Source organism: Ixodes scapularis, unplaced genomic scaffold (genome assembly GCF_016920785.2).
Source record: "Ixodes scapularis isolate PalLabHiFi unplaced genomic scaffold, ASM1692078v2 PGA_scaffold7__128_contigs__length_106722199, whole genome shotgun sequence".
Classification (NCBI taxonomy): domain Eukaryota; kingdom Metazoa; phylum Arthropoda; class Arachnida; order Ixodida; family Ixodidae; genus Ixodes; species Ixodes scapularis.
In genome coordinates, this window is record NW_024609882.1 from 67,060,702 (window position 1) to 67,078,117 (window position 17,416).

The 17,416-nt window shown below is 48.7% G+C and overlaps 1 protein-coding gene across 1 annotated transcript in view; it reads right to left on the bottom strand.

The window, feature by feature from the left end:
• The window catches only part of LOC121046946 (acid-sensing ion channel 4-A-like), an 80,098-nt gene that overhangs the window by 51,778 nt on the left and 10,904 nt on the right, over positions 1-17,416 (bottom strand). Inside the window, exon 3 of the mRNA XM_042286259.1 lies at positions 13,676-13,783. Coding sequence (XP_042142193.1) covers positions 13,676-13,783 — 108 coding nt within the window. The remainder of the gene's footprint in view (positions 1-13,675; positions 13,784-17,416) is intronic.

Below are 17,416 nucleotides of genomic sequence, written 5' to 3' on the forward strand. Positions count from 1 at the left end.
AGATGCCCTCAGCAAAACGAAAGTCGACAACGAGTCTTTAGAGGTGCTTAAAATTTCCGCTACTGAGGGTCTATTTCAAAGTCCTGCCGGAAAATTTATTGCGACATTTTATAGAAGCTGCTTGACTACCTTATATAAAAACATCGATCTACCCAAGAAAGCCATGACCGCGATTCTAGAAAATACAGGGGTTTCAAAGAGTATGAGCCCAGCCGACGTCCTTCGGGTCTGGATCCAGCTCTCCATGCTACACGACCTTGACACCCCCGTCGATTTGAAAGTATTCTCACTTGGTGAAGAAGGCTACGCTTTTAGTATACAACCTAATTCGCCCTCAAGCTTTGCAGGAAGTTCACATGAGCACGTGCGACGGGAAGTGCTCATTGCGTACAACGAATTATTGCAAGCTAACGTCTCGAACGAAGACTTATCGAGACTGCACTTCTCAGGGAAACAAAAAATACGAGGGAGTTTTTCGTGCAACGACAGTGCACACCTACTTGACACTCTCGTTCCAGGCATATCTCAGAAACACTTGATTGATATGGCAGCTCCGTTTTACGCAGGAACGGCGCCAAAACTGTTCTGTGTCAAGGACATCGACCACATCAGAGAGATTTTGTCCAGTTTGACTTCCGAATCTGAACGTCGAGAAGTTCAACTTGCTCTCCTTTCAGTCATGAGCAGTGTCAGCATCTTGCTCCGCGATCCTCATGAACCGAACACGGAAACCGTATTTTTCCACTGCAAAAGATTGACCGATGTACTGACACCTCTTTGGAGAATTATCGTTGACGAACAACTAAACCATGCAAACAGGGACCGCGTTGTGCGCGACATATTCTCCGCCACGAAAAGTGCCGTCACCAGTGACGTACTGGAGCTCCTGCATCCAAAAGACGTATCTAAAGCTGAGCGTCTTCTGTCTGAGGTACGCCTGATTCCAGCTAAGCTGCTCATATCCGATGATTTCCCAATCCCAGAAGCCGTACCTAACCATTATTCGAATGCTCTCAGATGGCAACTCTACGCAGTTGCCGTACACAGGCGACTCGAGTCGTTTCTGGTAGACCCGTATAAATTCACTCATGCGGCATTGGAGACTGGCATTAGTCGTCTTCAGAACGACGTTATCCTGGTGTCCCCCTTAGACTATCCCTTGTTTAGGTTTGGCGAAAACGTGGACCCTTCCATTAACGCGGCTGTAGTTGGCGTGGAGATGGCCTTCGAAATGTGGAGCCTCGTGTTTGACTTCGATAACTTTACTGAAGAAAGCAACACCAGAATACAAGATCACATTGCATGCTCTTCCGCGGGCATCAAGCAAGGTCGTAAACTTCATACCCTGGCGCGCTTATCCTTCAAGTCTGCAGTCGCGTCTGTGAGAGCACTCGGTAAACCGTGGCACCTTCCTCAGTACGTCTGGGGCCACAACCGACTGTCCAGGGCGCAAATATTCTACATGAAATTCGCCGCGAAAAACTGCGGCGAGTGGAGGGGAATGACGTCCACCAACGACGTGCTCGCCAGCCTACGAGACTTCAGGGAGGCCTACGGCTGTCCCCTTTCTGTGACCAAGGCCGTCAACTGTTCTTTAGATTACTGATTTTATAGATGGCGTCCTACCTTCCAGTTTGTGTTTCGTACGAATGAGTCCGCTACACGCACATATTGTCTTCACGTGTACGAGTCGTAAATGTGCTCTTTATGATTTATTCAGCTCAAGCGATTGATAAGACTGAACGTGAAGTGAAGCTAGTTTTGTTTGTCTTTCACTTGAAACCACATCCAACGCGTTGGTCAGATGCCGCCCGCCAATCAAGTAGTCGAAAAATCGCACCGTCATGCCAATCATCGCCTCTGTGCGTTTTCTATCACCGAATCGGGTTGTGCGAATAGTGGTTCGAATCGAATACCGCTGCGTCATTGATAGCCTTGACAGTGTAAGGAAATGCCAAGCCGACCGGTTCTTTCAACAGTGCAGAAGCTAGGGATGACGCTGCGCTATTCGATTTGAAGAACTATTCGCACTATGGCTCGGGAGAGTAAAAGCGCCGCAATCCATCACTTCGTTTTCTGTGTGTGTACGTGATTAGTTTAACCGGTGATAGAAAACGCACTAACGTGATGAGTGCCGTGGCGAAGCACTTTTGGGGACTGCTTGATTGGCTCCACAGGATTGTAGCGCCGGCTGCGGTGTATTAAAAAGAATACCATAACGAATATTAGATTATTTTGGCGAACCGCGTGCTTAATCGGCCAACCGTTTTTCGAGCGTGCTTTTGTACTTAATTCGTCACGGTTACTAAGCTTCAGTACGTTATATAAAAGAGATAAAGTTTAAGACATAAATCCTAATCGGCTCGAAAGCTGTTCAAGCAGAAATAATGGACAAATAAATTTATATTATGCATTTTCCCTATTGAAAATTCCATCAAGATACGTAATTTGGGACACTGACTGCCAGTCAGCAGCCTTGATGGAACGTGATGGACCATCAAACGTCATCTGATGGTCCATCAGATGACGTCTGACTGCTACTGCCAAGGGATTTTCATCAACAAAGGCAGCATTTATATCAGAGTAAAGCAATACGCACTCATAAATATCGCCAAATGCCTCGATAAAACAAAATGTTCGAGAGAAAAAAATAAAAAAAAAAGCAGGACTACCGCGGATCGAACCCGCGACCACTTGCGCACAAATCGGACATCTTAACCCCTATGCTACGCCATTTATTTTTTTTTATTGTCTGTTTGGACAAGAGATTACAAAAGTAATCACAATGTTAAAATCACATGCATGACGTGGGGTGCGCGAGCATGAAAGTTTAAAATTCCTTCAGATTCTCCAGAACATCAAGAATGGACACCCAATCAGGAGGGCAGATCATTGTGGCGTACACCAATTTCAGTCTGTGGACACTTTCTATAAAATACGACCGTACAGGGCGCGCGTTAACATCAGCGTGCCGCACAGCCATTCTGCTCTGCCATATTGCATGCAGGCTCAAGAGCATGACCAAATCTACAGGGATAGCATCATGTTTTGCAACAGGAAGGAACTTTATGCCGTGTGGCGATAGGGCCAAGTCTTTTTTAAGAGTTCGCTGGAGAACATCCCAAAAAAGAAAGGCATCCCAGCAGTCCAAGAATACATGTTCCACAGTTTCAGGCTTTTTGCACAGGAAGCAGTGAACACCCCATGGTACAAAAATATTTTTCTGTTCGAGCCAAGTTTTCACTGGAAGCGCGTTTGTGTGTAGCTGAAAGAAAAATGTTTTTATGGAAGGTTGGACGACCATCTTTTTAACCCTGCACAAAACATCATGTCCGGGGCCTGCATGGAACATAGAACGATACACTGGTTCGGGAAAAACAATTTCAATAATGTCACGCGATAAACGCTTGCGCGTGACAGTAGACAAATATTCCATGGAAAAACGGACACACAAAAAACGGTACGCGTCTACCACTTCGCTCAGAAAACTATCAATTCTACGCTGCTGGCGACAATACGTGGAAACGACCAAAGAAGGAATTTCCTCCGGCAGTCTTGTCTGAATGATAGTGCGAAGAAAAGGATTACTTTGGTCCCTAAGAAACATAAAACGCGAAACTATTTGCTTGATGAACACATGTGATAATGAAAGCCCTCCTTTACTCACGCGACGAAACAGATTATCGCGACATATTCTTTCCCACCCGGACCGCCAGATGAACACAGCAAAGATACGATGTAGTTTTTGCATGTTTACTCGAGCGCATGCCAAAACTTGAAGAACGTACCAAAATTTAGCTACTAAAAAAATATTACAAACAGTGGCGCGCGTAAAGATAGACATCTCCCACCCTCCCCATTTACCAGCCTTCTCGTGCGTTTCCTTAACTACCGTCGACCAATAAGCGTTAGACCTTTTGTAATGTTGTAGTGGAACACCCAGATATTTAGGCGGGGTGGTCATAAAATTTATGTCCTGAAAAACGTCGGGTTTCGTGGCCCATGTACCGTGCCAGAGGCCACAACACTTCTGCCAGTTAACTGCCGCTCCGGTCAGTTCACAGAACGATTTCACCTCCCGCGCAGCTTCCGCAATACTACTCTTATCTTTACAAAATAGAGCAACATCATCTGCGTACGACAAAAGTTTGACCTCAATATTATGAAGGGAAAAACCAATAATCTTACTATTTTTTATTACTTTTCTACAAAACGGCTCCAAATAAATACTAAATAACAATGGAGATAAAGGGCATCCTTGCTTAACTGATGAGTTAACCCCAATACGGGTGGTTGGCTTACCGTTGATTATAAGCTGTGTAGTGCACCCCGTGTATGCCATTTGAACAAAGCTAATTAGGAGTTCGCCTACACGTACATACTCTAATATTTTGTAAAGTACCTGATGCTTCACACGGTCAAATGCCTTCTCCAGATCAATCTGGAGCATGGCAACCTGATCTAGATCTTCATCGCAAAGCTCTAATATACTCCTCGCGACGTGAACATTTGTTAAAATGGACCTCCCTTTAATTCCACATGTCTGATGGTCCCCTACGATTTCACTTATGACGTTTTGCAATCGGCGGGCTAATACTTTCATTAATATTTTATAGTCGACATTGCCAAGTGCTATAGGCCTGTAATTCTTTATATTTTTTAGCTTGTATTCGTCATCCTCCTTGGGAATAAGTACCGTATGCGTGTTCATAAATGACGGTGGTAATTGCTTCGTCTCGTATGCCTCGGTTATTACTGCGTGAAGGTGCTTGGTGGCAACATGTTTATATTTCTTATAAAAAGCTGCAGTCAAACCGTCAGGACCCGGAGATTTCTTTGCCGGCAGTTCGTCAATCGCTTTCTCGATCTCGGCCACGCTTATTGGCTCTTCCAGTCGCTCCTTTATCTCGTCGCTTAGCCGCGGCATCACCGCAAGATAATCGGCGAGCTGCGAGTCACTCCCGTGCCTTTTGTGCGCGAAGAGGTTGCGATAATACTCAGTAAATGCCTTTTCTATGACATCGGGACAACTGATGAGCAATCCACCGTGTTCTATTTCTACAATTTGTTTCTTTTTCATATATTTCGCCTCGGCGCTTAATGCCCGTTTGGTTGGTTGTTCACCAAGAATGTATTTCTCAGCGCGAGCACGTATCAGAGCCCCTTTATATTTTTCTGTTTCTAATTGCGCATTATTGTCCTTGACTTGCTTAAGCTGGACCTCAAACCCTCCCGGATTTTCGCTCTCGAGGTGACATAGTCTACGGAGGTCTTCCTTTAGTAGCCTTTCCTCGGCCCTCTTCCAATAGGCAAGCGTGGCGGAACGTTCCATAGCACATAATTTCACCTCGCGTTTAAACCACTCCCATCGCTCGCTCGCGCTGACACTTACATTCAGCATCCTGCTGATTAAGTTATCCACCATCTCATTAAACAATTCATCTTCGAGGAGGTTGTTGTTAAGTTTCCACAGATCCCAACAGAAACTAGATTTCATCTTTTTCCCTCCCACAACAAAAGACACCAGTACATGGTCAGAAAAATAAACTGGCAACACATTATAATCATCAAACCCAGTTAAAGGTCAATTGATACATATACTCTGTCAATGCGAGCATGACTCGTGGACTGAAAATGGGTGAACCATAAATTTGCGTAACTTCTTTGATAATTTGCAACATCTTGTAAGGTAAATTCCGTTGTCATTTCGTTTAAAATTCTTGTACTACTATCTGAGTGTCGTGTTCTACTAGAACGATCCCTCGCGTCGCAAACGCAGTTGAAGTCCCCCAACATAACAAGTTTTCGTTGACAGTCTAAAAATGAATAAATGCGCTCAAAAAACTTTTTCCTTGCATTTGTTTCATTCGGCGCGTACAGATTTATTATTCTATACTCAACATTGTTAATACTGCAATCACAGATAACAAACCGACCATCGCTGTCAACTACTACAGATTTAACAAGTGCATTTAAAGATTTCCTTAAAAACAACATACAACCTCCAGATAAGCCGCTTGCTTGCGACACACAAACTTCAAAACTGTGCAAAAACGGCGCCAGCAGGAGTGCGGTCTCTTCCTCGCCTTCTACCTTGGTCTCCTGAATCGCGAAGACGTCAATGCCATTGTCGATTAGGAGCCTTTTCACCTGGTATTGTTTACGTCGCGAGGCAAAGCCTCGGATGTTGAGCGTTGCTACCTTCAGCTCAGGGCCGTAACCAGGGGGGGGGGGGGGGGATAGGGGGTTCTGACCCCCCCCGAAATTTTTTTCTGGGTACGGCCCTGGTCGGTGCACAGGCAGCCAGCCGATTTTAATCTCCACCTCTGCGCACGCGCGGTGGCGCCAGTCGGCTACCGGGTACCAAACCGGGACCGGCTCTCCGGTTTGCTGTAACTCTCCATTATATGCCACCGATGCACATGATTCATAGGCGAAAATAAGACAACAGACACTTTCAAAATGGCCGCCGTCGTCCCCCCCTCCGAATTTTTTTTCTGGGTACGGCCCTGCTTCAGCTTATCGACAAGGTTAGGCATCCTCGCGGCTCATGGACTCGCATACTCTAGAGACCCTCACCATATGACTCAGTGCCGCGTCAGCCGGTCGGCTTGTCTGGACCTCTGGGATCGGGCGCAGGGCTTGGTGATGGCTTTAGCGTCGGTTTTCGCCTCTGCGGCACCGTCTTCGCTGGCGGCTCCGAGAAGCTCGAGACACTGCTGCCCTTGGACGAATCTGGGTCCTGCTGTAGTGGCCGCTTTACGGCCAGCGCGCCGGCGTCAGCCATGTGGACCTCGTTGGTTTGCTGCGCCTCGGCTTCCTTCGTTGGCGTCGTCTTGCTTGGCGGCACTGTCACCTCGTCCTTGCTCGAAGTAGCCTCCTTAGGCGTCGTTGCGGTCACTTTGAACGGCGGTGTGCCCGTCGACGTCTGTGGACGCTCTGACGCGGGTCGGACAGCGTCACTCTTTGATATGCCATCCGATGTCTCGCTGGCGGTAGCCACCCCCTCGTTCGCCGCCTCCGCATCTGCCTCTTCCATGACGAGCTCGGCGTTAGCTTCGCTCCCACCGGGGCCTGTGGCCGTTGCGTACGTCCTCGCGCAGTGATCTGCGTCATGACCGAACCGCTTGCAGCTTTCACGCTTTGGCACCCGGCACTCACGGCGGATGTGACCGGTCCGCTGGCAACGCAAGCAGAGTGGTGCCCTGCCCGGAGCCACAACTAGCGCCAACCCTCCGGCGATCTTCAGCTGATGCGGCAGGTCATCTAGGCTGATTCCGGGCTTGAGCCGAATGACCGCAGTACGCGTCATCGACCCGCAGCCCGTCACGCCCTGCACCCTCCACTTCTCAGTCCCGACCTCGATGACCTTGCCATAAGGTGAAAGGGCGACCCTCACCTTGTCGTCGGGGACGTGGAAAAGCAGCCAGTGCAGCTTGAGCCGGACGTCTCGGTTGCCTGGATCGATGACTAGGCAGCGCTTCCCCTTCACGACCAGGTCGCCCGCGCGAGAGCTCTAGCTTCCCCTCCGATGACTTGAAAGGCACGGCCCAGACGTGGTTCATTTGGTACGCCCCCAAGGCGAGAACCTCGGGGAGCAATACCAGTTGGGCCAGGGTGTCACGGAAGTCCTCGACGCGGTACGGGCGCCCACGGACGTCGGCATGCAGAAAAACGGTGTTCAACACCGCAGAGCCAGTCGGCAGTGGAGGCAGGATTATCTGGTAGTCCGATGTGTCAGCGTCATGCCTATCACCGCGGCCCGGCTGGGCCGCTATCGCCGCTCCGGAGGAGCTCATGATTCGTCGTCCGCTCACTTCGAGTGCCGGAAGAAGAATCTATGCTACGCCACTGCTTAGGAAACTCGATTTCACCACTCGTTTTACACGATATGCTTCGGTTGCAAATGCAGTTAAGACTTCCGCATGTTATGCAAAGCACTCGTACATCACTCGCCGTACTTCAGTTCTACTCACCTACCCTGTAGAGTACTTTCACGCCGTAGAACGATCCTTTTGTTCGCGCGTCTCCGGCCCAGTAGACCTGGTACACCTTGTCGTCTTCAACTACACCGCTAAAGTCCCTTACATCGTCGGAACTCACAACAGGCTGGGTCTTGTCGAGTAGAAATTCTACTAAAACATAAGACATTGTAGAGTCCGGGCAGGATCGACAGGTTGGAGCAGAGGGCAAACAAAACGGGTCGAGAGCGATCGTTCATGGAAGCTCGGCGAAGCCTCTATGGGCGAAGCGAAGTGGCGAAGTCAGCGAACTGGCGTGTTCGCGGGCTTCTGATCAAGGTTGTCGGTCGGCTGCGTGTCATATTTCGAACATCAGCGGTTTTATGGGCTCCCGTCCCGAAATCATTTTCTTGTGCATAGATTATTTTTTGTATTCATAGATTTGACGAAATAGTGGTATCCGAACGAACTTTACGTCCTTTGACCGAACGTCTGTCTGCACGTCAAAGCTTTTTGACGTACAGTCAGAGCCAATCGATGTACAATCAGAATCGCCACCAAGACATCTTGATGGCATTTCGCGGCGGCCGACTGCCACCAGGAAACCATCAGAAAGCCGACAAGTGGAGTCTGACTGGAGTTTGACTGTCGGTCAGAGTAACTTGTTGGCCGATCAGACATGTTTGACGTACAGCCAGGCACAGTCAGCGGTCCACTAGAAAACATTGACTGCCAAACAGGGTTATATTGATGGATTTTTCCTTCGGGTTCTTTGTTTTTTTAGTGTTACATCAAAATGCTCGTTTTCACTCTCAGAGAAAAAAAGGGTATGGCCTTTACCCTAGTTACAACGACAGTTGACTCAATCGCAGTCGGCCGGACACACGGGCAACTCAAATGCCATTTACAACGAATGACATTTGAGCGGACGGCCATCCAGCGCGCGACAATCTGGGCGTAGCGCATTCCACGCGCGACAGATTGCGAGCTGATTCGCCGATCACACAAATGTCATTCGTTGTAAATGGCATTCGAGTTGCCCGTGTGGCAAGGGTATACACAGAAACCTTCGGAGTAAAATAGGGAGCGAAAAATAGGGACTCTAACCAAAAATTTAATAAACATTTACCCGACGTTTCGGGACCAGTTCGGTCCCTTGCTCACGGGTGAGTGACGAAAAGAAAAGAACACGTGTCGTCTAAGTGCACATACGGATGTAGGGGGCTTTGCTCACGTCGCGCAGTCCCGAGACGTAGCTGCTGGGCAGGGAGCCCGAAGAACGATTCACGTTCCCCTTTGTGCGCTGGATAAACCAGGACTCAACGAAGAGCCGCTTTCGCCAATTCTTCTCCAAGGCCAGCACGGTGCTTCCCTCGAAGTCGACAGTGTGACCGGCTGCTTCTGCGTGCTCCGCGAGGGCGCTCGCCTCCACATCCTTCTTCTGGACATCATATCTGTGTCGCGTAAGCCTCTCTGCGAAGTTTTTACTTTCGCCAACGTATGAAGCCGGGCAATCCTTGCATGGTATGCGGTAGACCAAGCCTTGGGCCCTTTCTTTGGGGGGCCGATCCTTTGGGAGGGGGAGGCGATGACCGATTGTCGACACGGGCTTATGAGTCACCGATTTCTCAAGTATCCGAAGAATAAACCGTTTAGGGTAGCCGTTCTTGCGGAGATCCGATGTGACGACCTTGATTTCCTCCTGGAGGCTTTTCTTTGTGGAGCAGGTGGCGAAGGCGCGCCTGAAGAGTGCAGAGGCCACCGACGCTTTATGACATCGGGGGTGGTGGGAATCAAACCCCAAGTATCTGCCAGTATGAGTTGGCTTCCTGTAAACAGAGAAGCTTGGCCCACTGCCATTCCTGGTTACCAGTACATCCAAAAAGGGAAGGGAACCTTTGTCTTCGCGTTCAACCGTGAATTGTAGCGACTCATCCACCGAATTCAGGTGCTTTAGAAGACGATCCGCCTCGCTGGTTTTAACGACGCAGAAACAGTCGTCCACGTAACGCAGGAACGTTCTGGGTTTAGGCTCGAAAGTGTCGAGAGCCTGGCGTTCGATGGCCTCCATTGTGAGGTTTGCCATTGTCACAGATATGGCTGCCCCCATGGCTGTGCCGCTGGTTTGCTTGTAGTACTTCCCGTTGAATGAGAAGTATGTGCTGTTCAGGCAGAGCTCTAGTAGTCGGCAGATCTCGTCAACCGAAAGGCACGTTGTCTCCGGGAGTTTTTCGTCTGCCGAGAGAGCACTTCTTGCAACAGATACCGCCAATGGCACCGGGATGCTAGTGAATAAAGACACCACGTCAAAAGAGACGAGGCTCTCGTCGTCACGTAGCTCTAAATCGGAAACAAGCTCTATGAAGTTACCAGAGTTTTGCACGTAGGTTGGAGTCTTTCCGGTGAGGGGTGAGAGAAGCCTGTGGAATATCCTGACTTCCGCAGCCTTTACATGAGGCTGATCTGCAGGAACGGATCTATCCCGGCGTTGTACGGCCTCCCCAAGATACACAAAGCCGGTGTACCACTTCGACCTATTGTGGACTTCACAACGTCACCTTTGCGCGCCCTCTCCAACTACCTCCACAGGCTTCTCTCACCCCTCACCGGAAAGACTCCAACGTACGTGCAAAACTCTGGTAACTTCATAGAGCTTGTTTCCGATTTAGAGCTACGTGTCGACGAGAGCCTCGTCTCTTTTGACGTGGTGTCTTTATTCACCAGCATCCCGGTGCCATTGGCGGTATCTGTTGCAAGAAGTGCTCTCTCGGCAGACGAAAAACTCCCGGAGAGAACGTGCCTTTCGGTTGACGAGATCTGCCGACTACTAGAGTTCTGCCTGAACGGCACATACGTCTCATTCAACGGGAAGTACTACAAGCAAACCAGCGGCACAGCCATGGGGGCAGCCATATCTGTGACAATGGCAAACCTCACAATGGAGGCCATCGAACGCCAGGCTCTCGACACTTTCGAGCCTAAACCCAGAACGTTCCTGCGTTACGTGGACGACTGTTTCTGCGTCGTTAAAACCAGCGAGGCGGATCGTCTTCTAAAGCACCTGAACTCGGTGGATGAGTCGCTACAATTCACGGTTGAACGCGAAGACAAAGGTTCCCTTCCCTTTTTGGATGTACTGGTAACCAGGAATGGCAGTGGGCCAAGCTTCTCTGTTTACAGGAAGCCAACTCATACTGGCAGATACTTGGGGTTTGATTCCCACCACCCCCGATGTCATAAAGCGTCGGTGGCCTCTGCACTCTTCAGGCGCGCCTTCGCCACCTGCTCCACAAAGAAAAGCCTCCAGGAGGAAATCAAGGTCGTCACATCGGATCTCCGCAAGAACGGCTACCCTAAACGGTTTATTCTTCGGATACTCGAGAAATCGGTGACTCATAAGCCCGTGTCGACAATCGGTCATCGCCTCCCCCTCCCAAAGGATCGGCCCCCCAAAGAAAGGGCCCAAGGCTTGGTCTACCGCATACCATGCAAGGATTGCCCGGCTTCATACGTTGGCGAAAGTAAAAACTTCGCAAAGAGGCTTACGCGACACAGATATGATGTCCAGAAGAAGGATGTGGAGGCGAGCGCCCTCGGGGAGCACGCAGAGGCAGCCGGCCACACTGTCGACTTCGAGGGAAGCACCGTGCTGGCCTTGGAGAAGAATCGGCGAAAGCGGCTCTTCGTTGAGTCCTGGTTTATCCAGCGCACAAAGGGGAACGTGAATCGTTCTTCGGGCTCCCTGCCCAGCAGCTACGTCTCGGGACTGCGCGAGGTGAGCAAAGCCCCCTACATCCGTATGTGCACTTAGACGACACGTGGTCTTTTCTTTTCGTCACTCACCCGTGAGCAAGGGACCGAACTGGTCCCGAAACGTCGGGTAAATGTTTATTAAATTTTTGGTTAGAGTCCCTATTTTTTGCTTCATGTCTACTCCTAACCAGGCAGAGGGCTGCCGAACGTTTACCTTCGAGTAAAATAGGAAACGGAAGCAGAAAGCGATCCTGGCGTCAGGGAGTGGACACCGAACTATTTTCACCGGAAATGGAGCAAGTACCTCGGACTCGGGAGAGAAATTGATAATCTATTAAATATATATTTTTTTGTTTATGGAGCATGCGAAGCATAAGCTCGTGATATTGGACGTCTTGGTCTTTTTATGTCAAAATGTAGTGCGTGCTGTATAGATCTGTTAGGATTTGCATAGCGATTTTGTACAATCTAAAAAATTAATTACCTTTTCTGATCTTGTTGACTTCGTTGTTTTATTTCTACCGAGACATGCCATATTAGATGTCATTGACTCCGAGTGACCATAATTGGTAATACGCATAAATGTTTGATGGGATTGACTTGAAAAGGCTCTAACTGACTAAAAGTGATTATTGTTGACAATTATCTGATTTTTTTTTGTTTGTTACACGTATGAACGGCTTCAAGTAGCTTTTATTTGCTAATAGCATCTTCTTTGACCAGATTTACCTTAACTGACTGCCAATGGCTATTGATGGGATAATTGACAATTATATATTTTGGTGCTGGTGAATGAGTATGGCTTCATCTGGCTATTATTGACTATCAGCTTCTTCTTTATATATTTGCTTGATATGGGCTACAGATGGCTATTATTATTTAGTATTGAAAACTGGGCTATTTCTGTTTACGAACTAGAACGGCTTCAGGTGGCTGTTGATGGCTGTTAGAATCTATTTCTGACCAGATTGGCTTTAAATGGTTACTAATATGGCTATTAGTCAGTATAATAACAATTATCTGCTATTTGAATGTTTTGAATGAAAATAGCTTCAAGTGGCTAATATTGTAATATTGGCTATAAGCACTTATTTTTTTATTACATCGGCTTCGAATGGCTGCAAATGGCTATTAGGGGCTAAGTACTGATAAATATGATTTAGCTATTTTTATTTTTACGAAATGGAATTGCCTCAAGTGACTGTTGTTGGTTATTAGTATTCATTTTTGACTAGACTGACTTTAACTGGCTACTGGTGACTATTGATGAGATAACTGGCAATTTTGTGCTATTTCGCTACTTAAAAATGAGTATGGCTTCAAGCGGCTAATATTGACTGTATGCATCCAATTTAAATAAATTTCCTTAAAATGGCTACAAATGGCTATTAGTGACTACGGTTGATAGTTATCAGCGACTTTTTATTTACTAACTGGAATGGCTTTAATTGGCTATTGTTGGCTATTAGCATCTATTTATGACCAGAATTGCTTCAAATGGTTAGAAATGGCTATTAGAGAGTATAATTGACAATTCTGCGCCATTTCAGTGCTTATGGATGAAAATGGCTACACATGGCTATTACTGGCTATAATCTTTTATGTTTATTGGATTGGCTAGAAATGGCTACAAATGGCTATTAGTGACTAGTGTTGACAGTTATGCACAATTTTTGTGTTTACTAACTGGAACGGCTTTAAGTCGCTATTGTTAGCTATTAGCATCTATATATGACCAAATTAGCTTCAGATGGCTAGCAATGGCTATTAGGGAATATCATTGACAATTCTGCGCTATTTTAGTGTCTATGGATGAAAATGGCCACAAGTGGCTATTATTTTCCACAAGTGTGGACAGCCCTTTGGCAGGCCGATAACCTCGCCAGAAGTGACAGTAACAGAAACACTCCACGTTATATATGTCCTTGCTCTAAACGCGCTTGTGCGTGCCTAATACATACTGCGATGTTTCTGTTCGAGGAATTGCAGAGGAGATCTCTCCATCGGTAGAACACGGTGTCGTTCAAACCCACTGGTGCCCCCGCCTGGCAGAGCACAGACTTCCGCACCTGCGTACAGCCAAGAAATAGTGATAGTGAGAGCCTGCAAGGCTAGCATGGAGATGGCACATGAATACACGGCGGGTGACATTGGAAGAATCCAAGTGCAATTACACTATCACGTAATGTTTGCTACGGCCACAGATGTTCCATATTCGCTTCCGTTTTACAGGTTTTCCCGCTCATTTTAATCCAAGCGACGACCAATTTAATCCCGGGGTCACACAATTTAATCCAAGCTCCATTCAATTTAATCCAAGCGCCACACTATTTAATCCCGGGATCAGTCTATTTAATCCACAATATATATATGCACTTATTGTGCTCACTGGTCGTGTTTCGCTTAAACATTATTAACTTAGAACAATTCTTTATACAATTAGAATTTTGGGCGGGCAATTGCTAATTTGATCACTAATGTGATTACTTTGAGTTACTAGTCCTACTATTGACGAGGCTTAATTGTGTGTTGGTTTCTCTTTTTAGAGCACAGCTTTTAGGCACCCATTTTCGGCTTGAGCAGCGTCGGCGTAACCACGTGGTGCATGATGGGCGAATTCCTCCACTAGATTTAGCACAAAAATTCCCCCGCTAAATCTAGCAGAAAATTTTCCCCGCCAAATCTAGCGAAATATTTTTCACGCTAAATATAGCGTGTGGGATTTCCCTTGCTGCTACCCGTCTCGGAGAATGACACAGCACACCGGTTCAACAACACGTAAACATTTAATGACCGCTATCGCCTGCGCCGCGATCCCAACAGCCCCCGCGCATCCGCTGCGACGGCCTTTTATCAGCGGCGGAGCGCCGCTCGCGTGGCCAGTTGCCCTTGGCCCCCTCGTGGTCAAGATGACCACTTATGATTGTCGGAGGGGCAGCCTGGGCCAACCGCTTGGAATCGCCAGGTTGCCCACACATCTCCCCCTTTCCAAAAACGAAAACAGAGGAGGTCTTTGATGGTCTTCGGGGGGGGCCTTCCTTCTGGGTCAGCAAGGGTCTTCTCAGATGAGCGAGCACGGGTCCGACGTCAGTACTTCCGGACAGTACCGATGCAGCCATGGGGGGTGGTCTGATGATGGGAGCCGTGTCGCCGCTGTCTGGCACGAGGAACTAGAAATTAAAAACAACATGAGGCCATGGCGCGGTAGGAAAAAGTAGCCGCGCACACGAAAGATGCCTGTCCCACTGTGCATGCGCGAGCGCGGACCATTTCTCTTCTCCCCCCCAAAACACCGAAGAGGGCATGAAGATAATACACTTAGAACTCGTGCTACTCCCGGTCGTCTTCACCGCCGTCTCAAGTTGTACCGCGGTAGAGACGGTGTGGAATCTTCCGAGAGGTGGTCCGGATAGTCGTCATCTGGAACCTGCGACACATCTACCTCCTCGGGTTCATAGAAAGCTTTTAGGTCGGCGACATGAATAGACCCGCACACTTCACCAGATTCACAATGCACCAGCTCATAAGACAGGTTGGAGAGCTTGCTACTAACACGGTAGGGGCCATCCCACCTCTTTGCTAAAGAGGCCGTGAAGCCCCTAGCAGCATCACTCAGCGGATGAGTTCGCCTCAGTACCAGATCTCCTACCTTGAACTGCAGATTTCGCCTCCCCTTGTTGTACTGGTTCGCCTGCTGCAGTCTCGAGACGTCGAGGCTCTCTCGAGCTTCACGCAGGTTCTCCGTGAAACGCTTCCGGAGATCTTCTGCGAACTGCGTGGTTGTGCGCTGCATGCTTGCAGGATCTGTGCAAAGGAGGCCGTTTCCCAGGGGAAACACCAGCTCTTTTCCAAAGTTAAGTTGGGCCGGAGTAAAACCCGTGGACCGGTTGATTGTTGTGCGGGTAGCGAATGCCATTTCTGCTAATTTCGCGTCCCAGTCTTTGTGTCGTTCTGTATGCGATACAAGCATCTGCTTCAGGTTACAGTTCACTCTTTCCGTGATATTCGCCTGTGGATGGTATGGCGAAGTCCGTTTGTGCCGTATGCCTAGCGCCTTACACGCATCCACGAACACCTTGCTAACAAAATAAGAAGCGTTGTCTGTAATAAGCGTTGCGGCAAAGCCAAAGCGCGCAAACGTCTCGAGAAGACAGTCCCAGATTTTCTTAGAGTCTAGTTTGCGCAAAGGAAACATTTCGACCCATTTTGTGAAATGGTCGGTCACTACTAGCAAATACTGATTGCCGCGTGGACTACGGGGAAAGGGACCGACAACGTCGCAGGCAACACACTCCCAGGGGTACTTGCTTTCGACCGACTGCATTAAACCTGGTGGTTGCCCACCTCGGGGTTTTGCCTTCTGACAAACCGGGCAGCTACGAGCGTACCTCATCACATCCTGCCTCATACCTGGCCACGTTGCAATTTGGGACAACTTTTCGTAAGTTTTGCTCCCACTGCTGTGGCCTGCCAAGGCGGGATCATGCATATATCTTATAAATGACTTACGCAGTTTACGTGGTATTACAGACCGGAATGGCGGGCCGCTGAACCCATCGTCCGCCTGGGGGATGTATCGCAGCAGGATGCCGTCGCTGCTGAGCAGGTATGAGTCCAAGTCTCTGGGATTCCCAGCGCCGGCTGAGTTTTCTTCTGCCAGCTGGTGCATCACCTTCTGACAAAGTCCATCGGACAGCTGGGCCGCTCGGAGCTCCTCTCTGCTCACCAGGGTTCCCCACCGCGACTCTGGTGTGATGGGCGCCGCATTGGCCAGTGCCACCAAGTCGGGATCCACCTGCATTTCCTGCCCGAGAAGTGGAGCACAGGACAACGCATCTGCAACGTGGTTAGCCACTCCACGCTTGTACTCGATTGTGTATTTGTAGCGCTGAAGCGAAAGGGCCCATCGAGCGAGTCGTCCTGCAGGGTTTTGAAGCCCTTTGAGCCACGAGAGAGCCATGGGGTCAGTTTGAATGCTAAACGAAGCGCCGTCAAGGTACATGTCAAACTTCTTAAGCGCAAAAATAATTGCCTGGCACTCTTTTTCGGTTGTTGAGTAGTTTCGCTCCGCTCCGGTTCACGTATGACTGGCGAAAGCTACGGGACGAAGAACGCTGTCATGTTCCTGCAGAAGGACTGCTCCTAATCCGTAATCGCTTGCGTCGGTCTGCAAGACGAACGGACGATTCAAGTCGGGCAGGTTTAAACACGCGTTTTCAGTCACAGCCCTTGAAAGACACGCGAATGCGGTTTGCTGCTCTTGCCCCCAGCACCATTTCGTTTTTTTGCGGAGCAATCGGTTAAGAGGTTCAGTTATCTCAGCGCATTGCGGAATAAAATCTCTATAAAACGCAATCATCCCGAGGTATCTCTGTAGGCTTTTGACGTCATAAGAGGGTGGGTACTCCGTTATTGCGCGCAGCTTATCTTCATTCGGCCGCAGCGTTCCGTTATCCACAACAAATCCGAGAAGGTTGAATACAGGCGATGCCAACTGGACTTTATCTGGATGAATCGTAAGGCCGGCTTGACGCATTCGTTCGAGTATGATCTGAAGGTGCACGAGATGCTCCTCGAATGTTCGTGAAAAGACCACTACGTCATCCATGTACGCCATCGCAAACTCGTACTTCGCGTCACCGAGGACAACGTCCATTAGGCGTTGAAAGCTGGCGGGAGAGTTGGACAAACCAAAGGGAAGG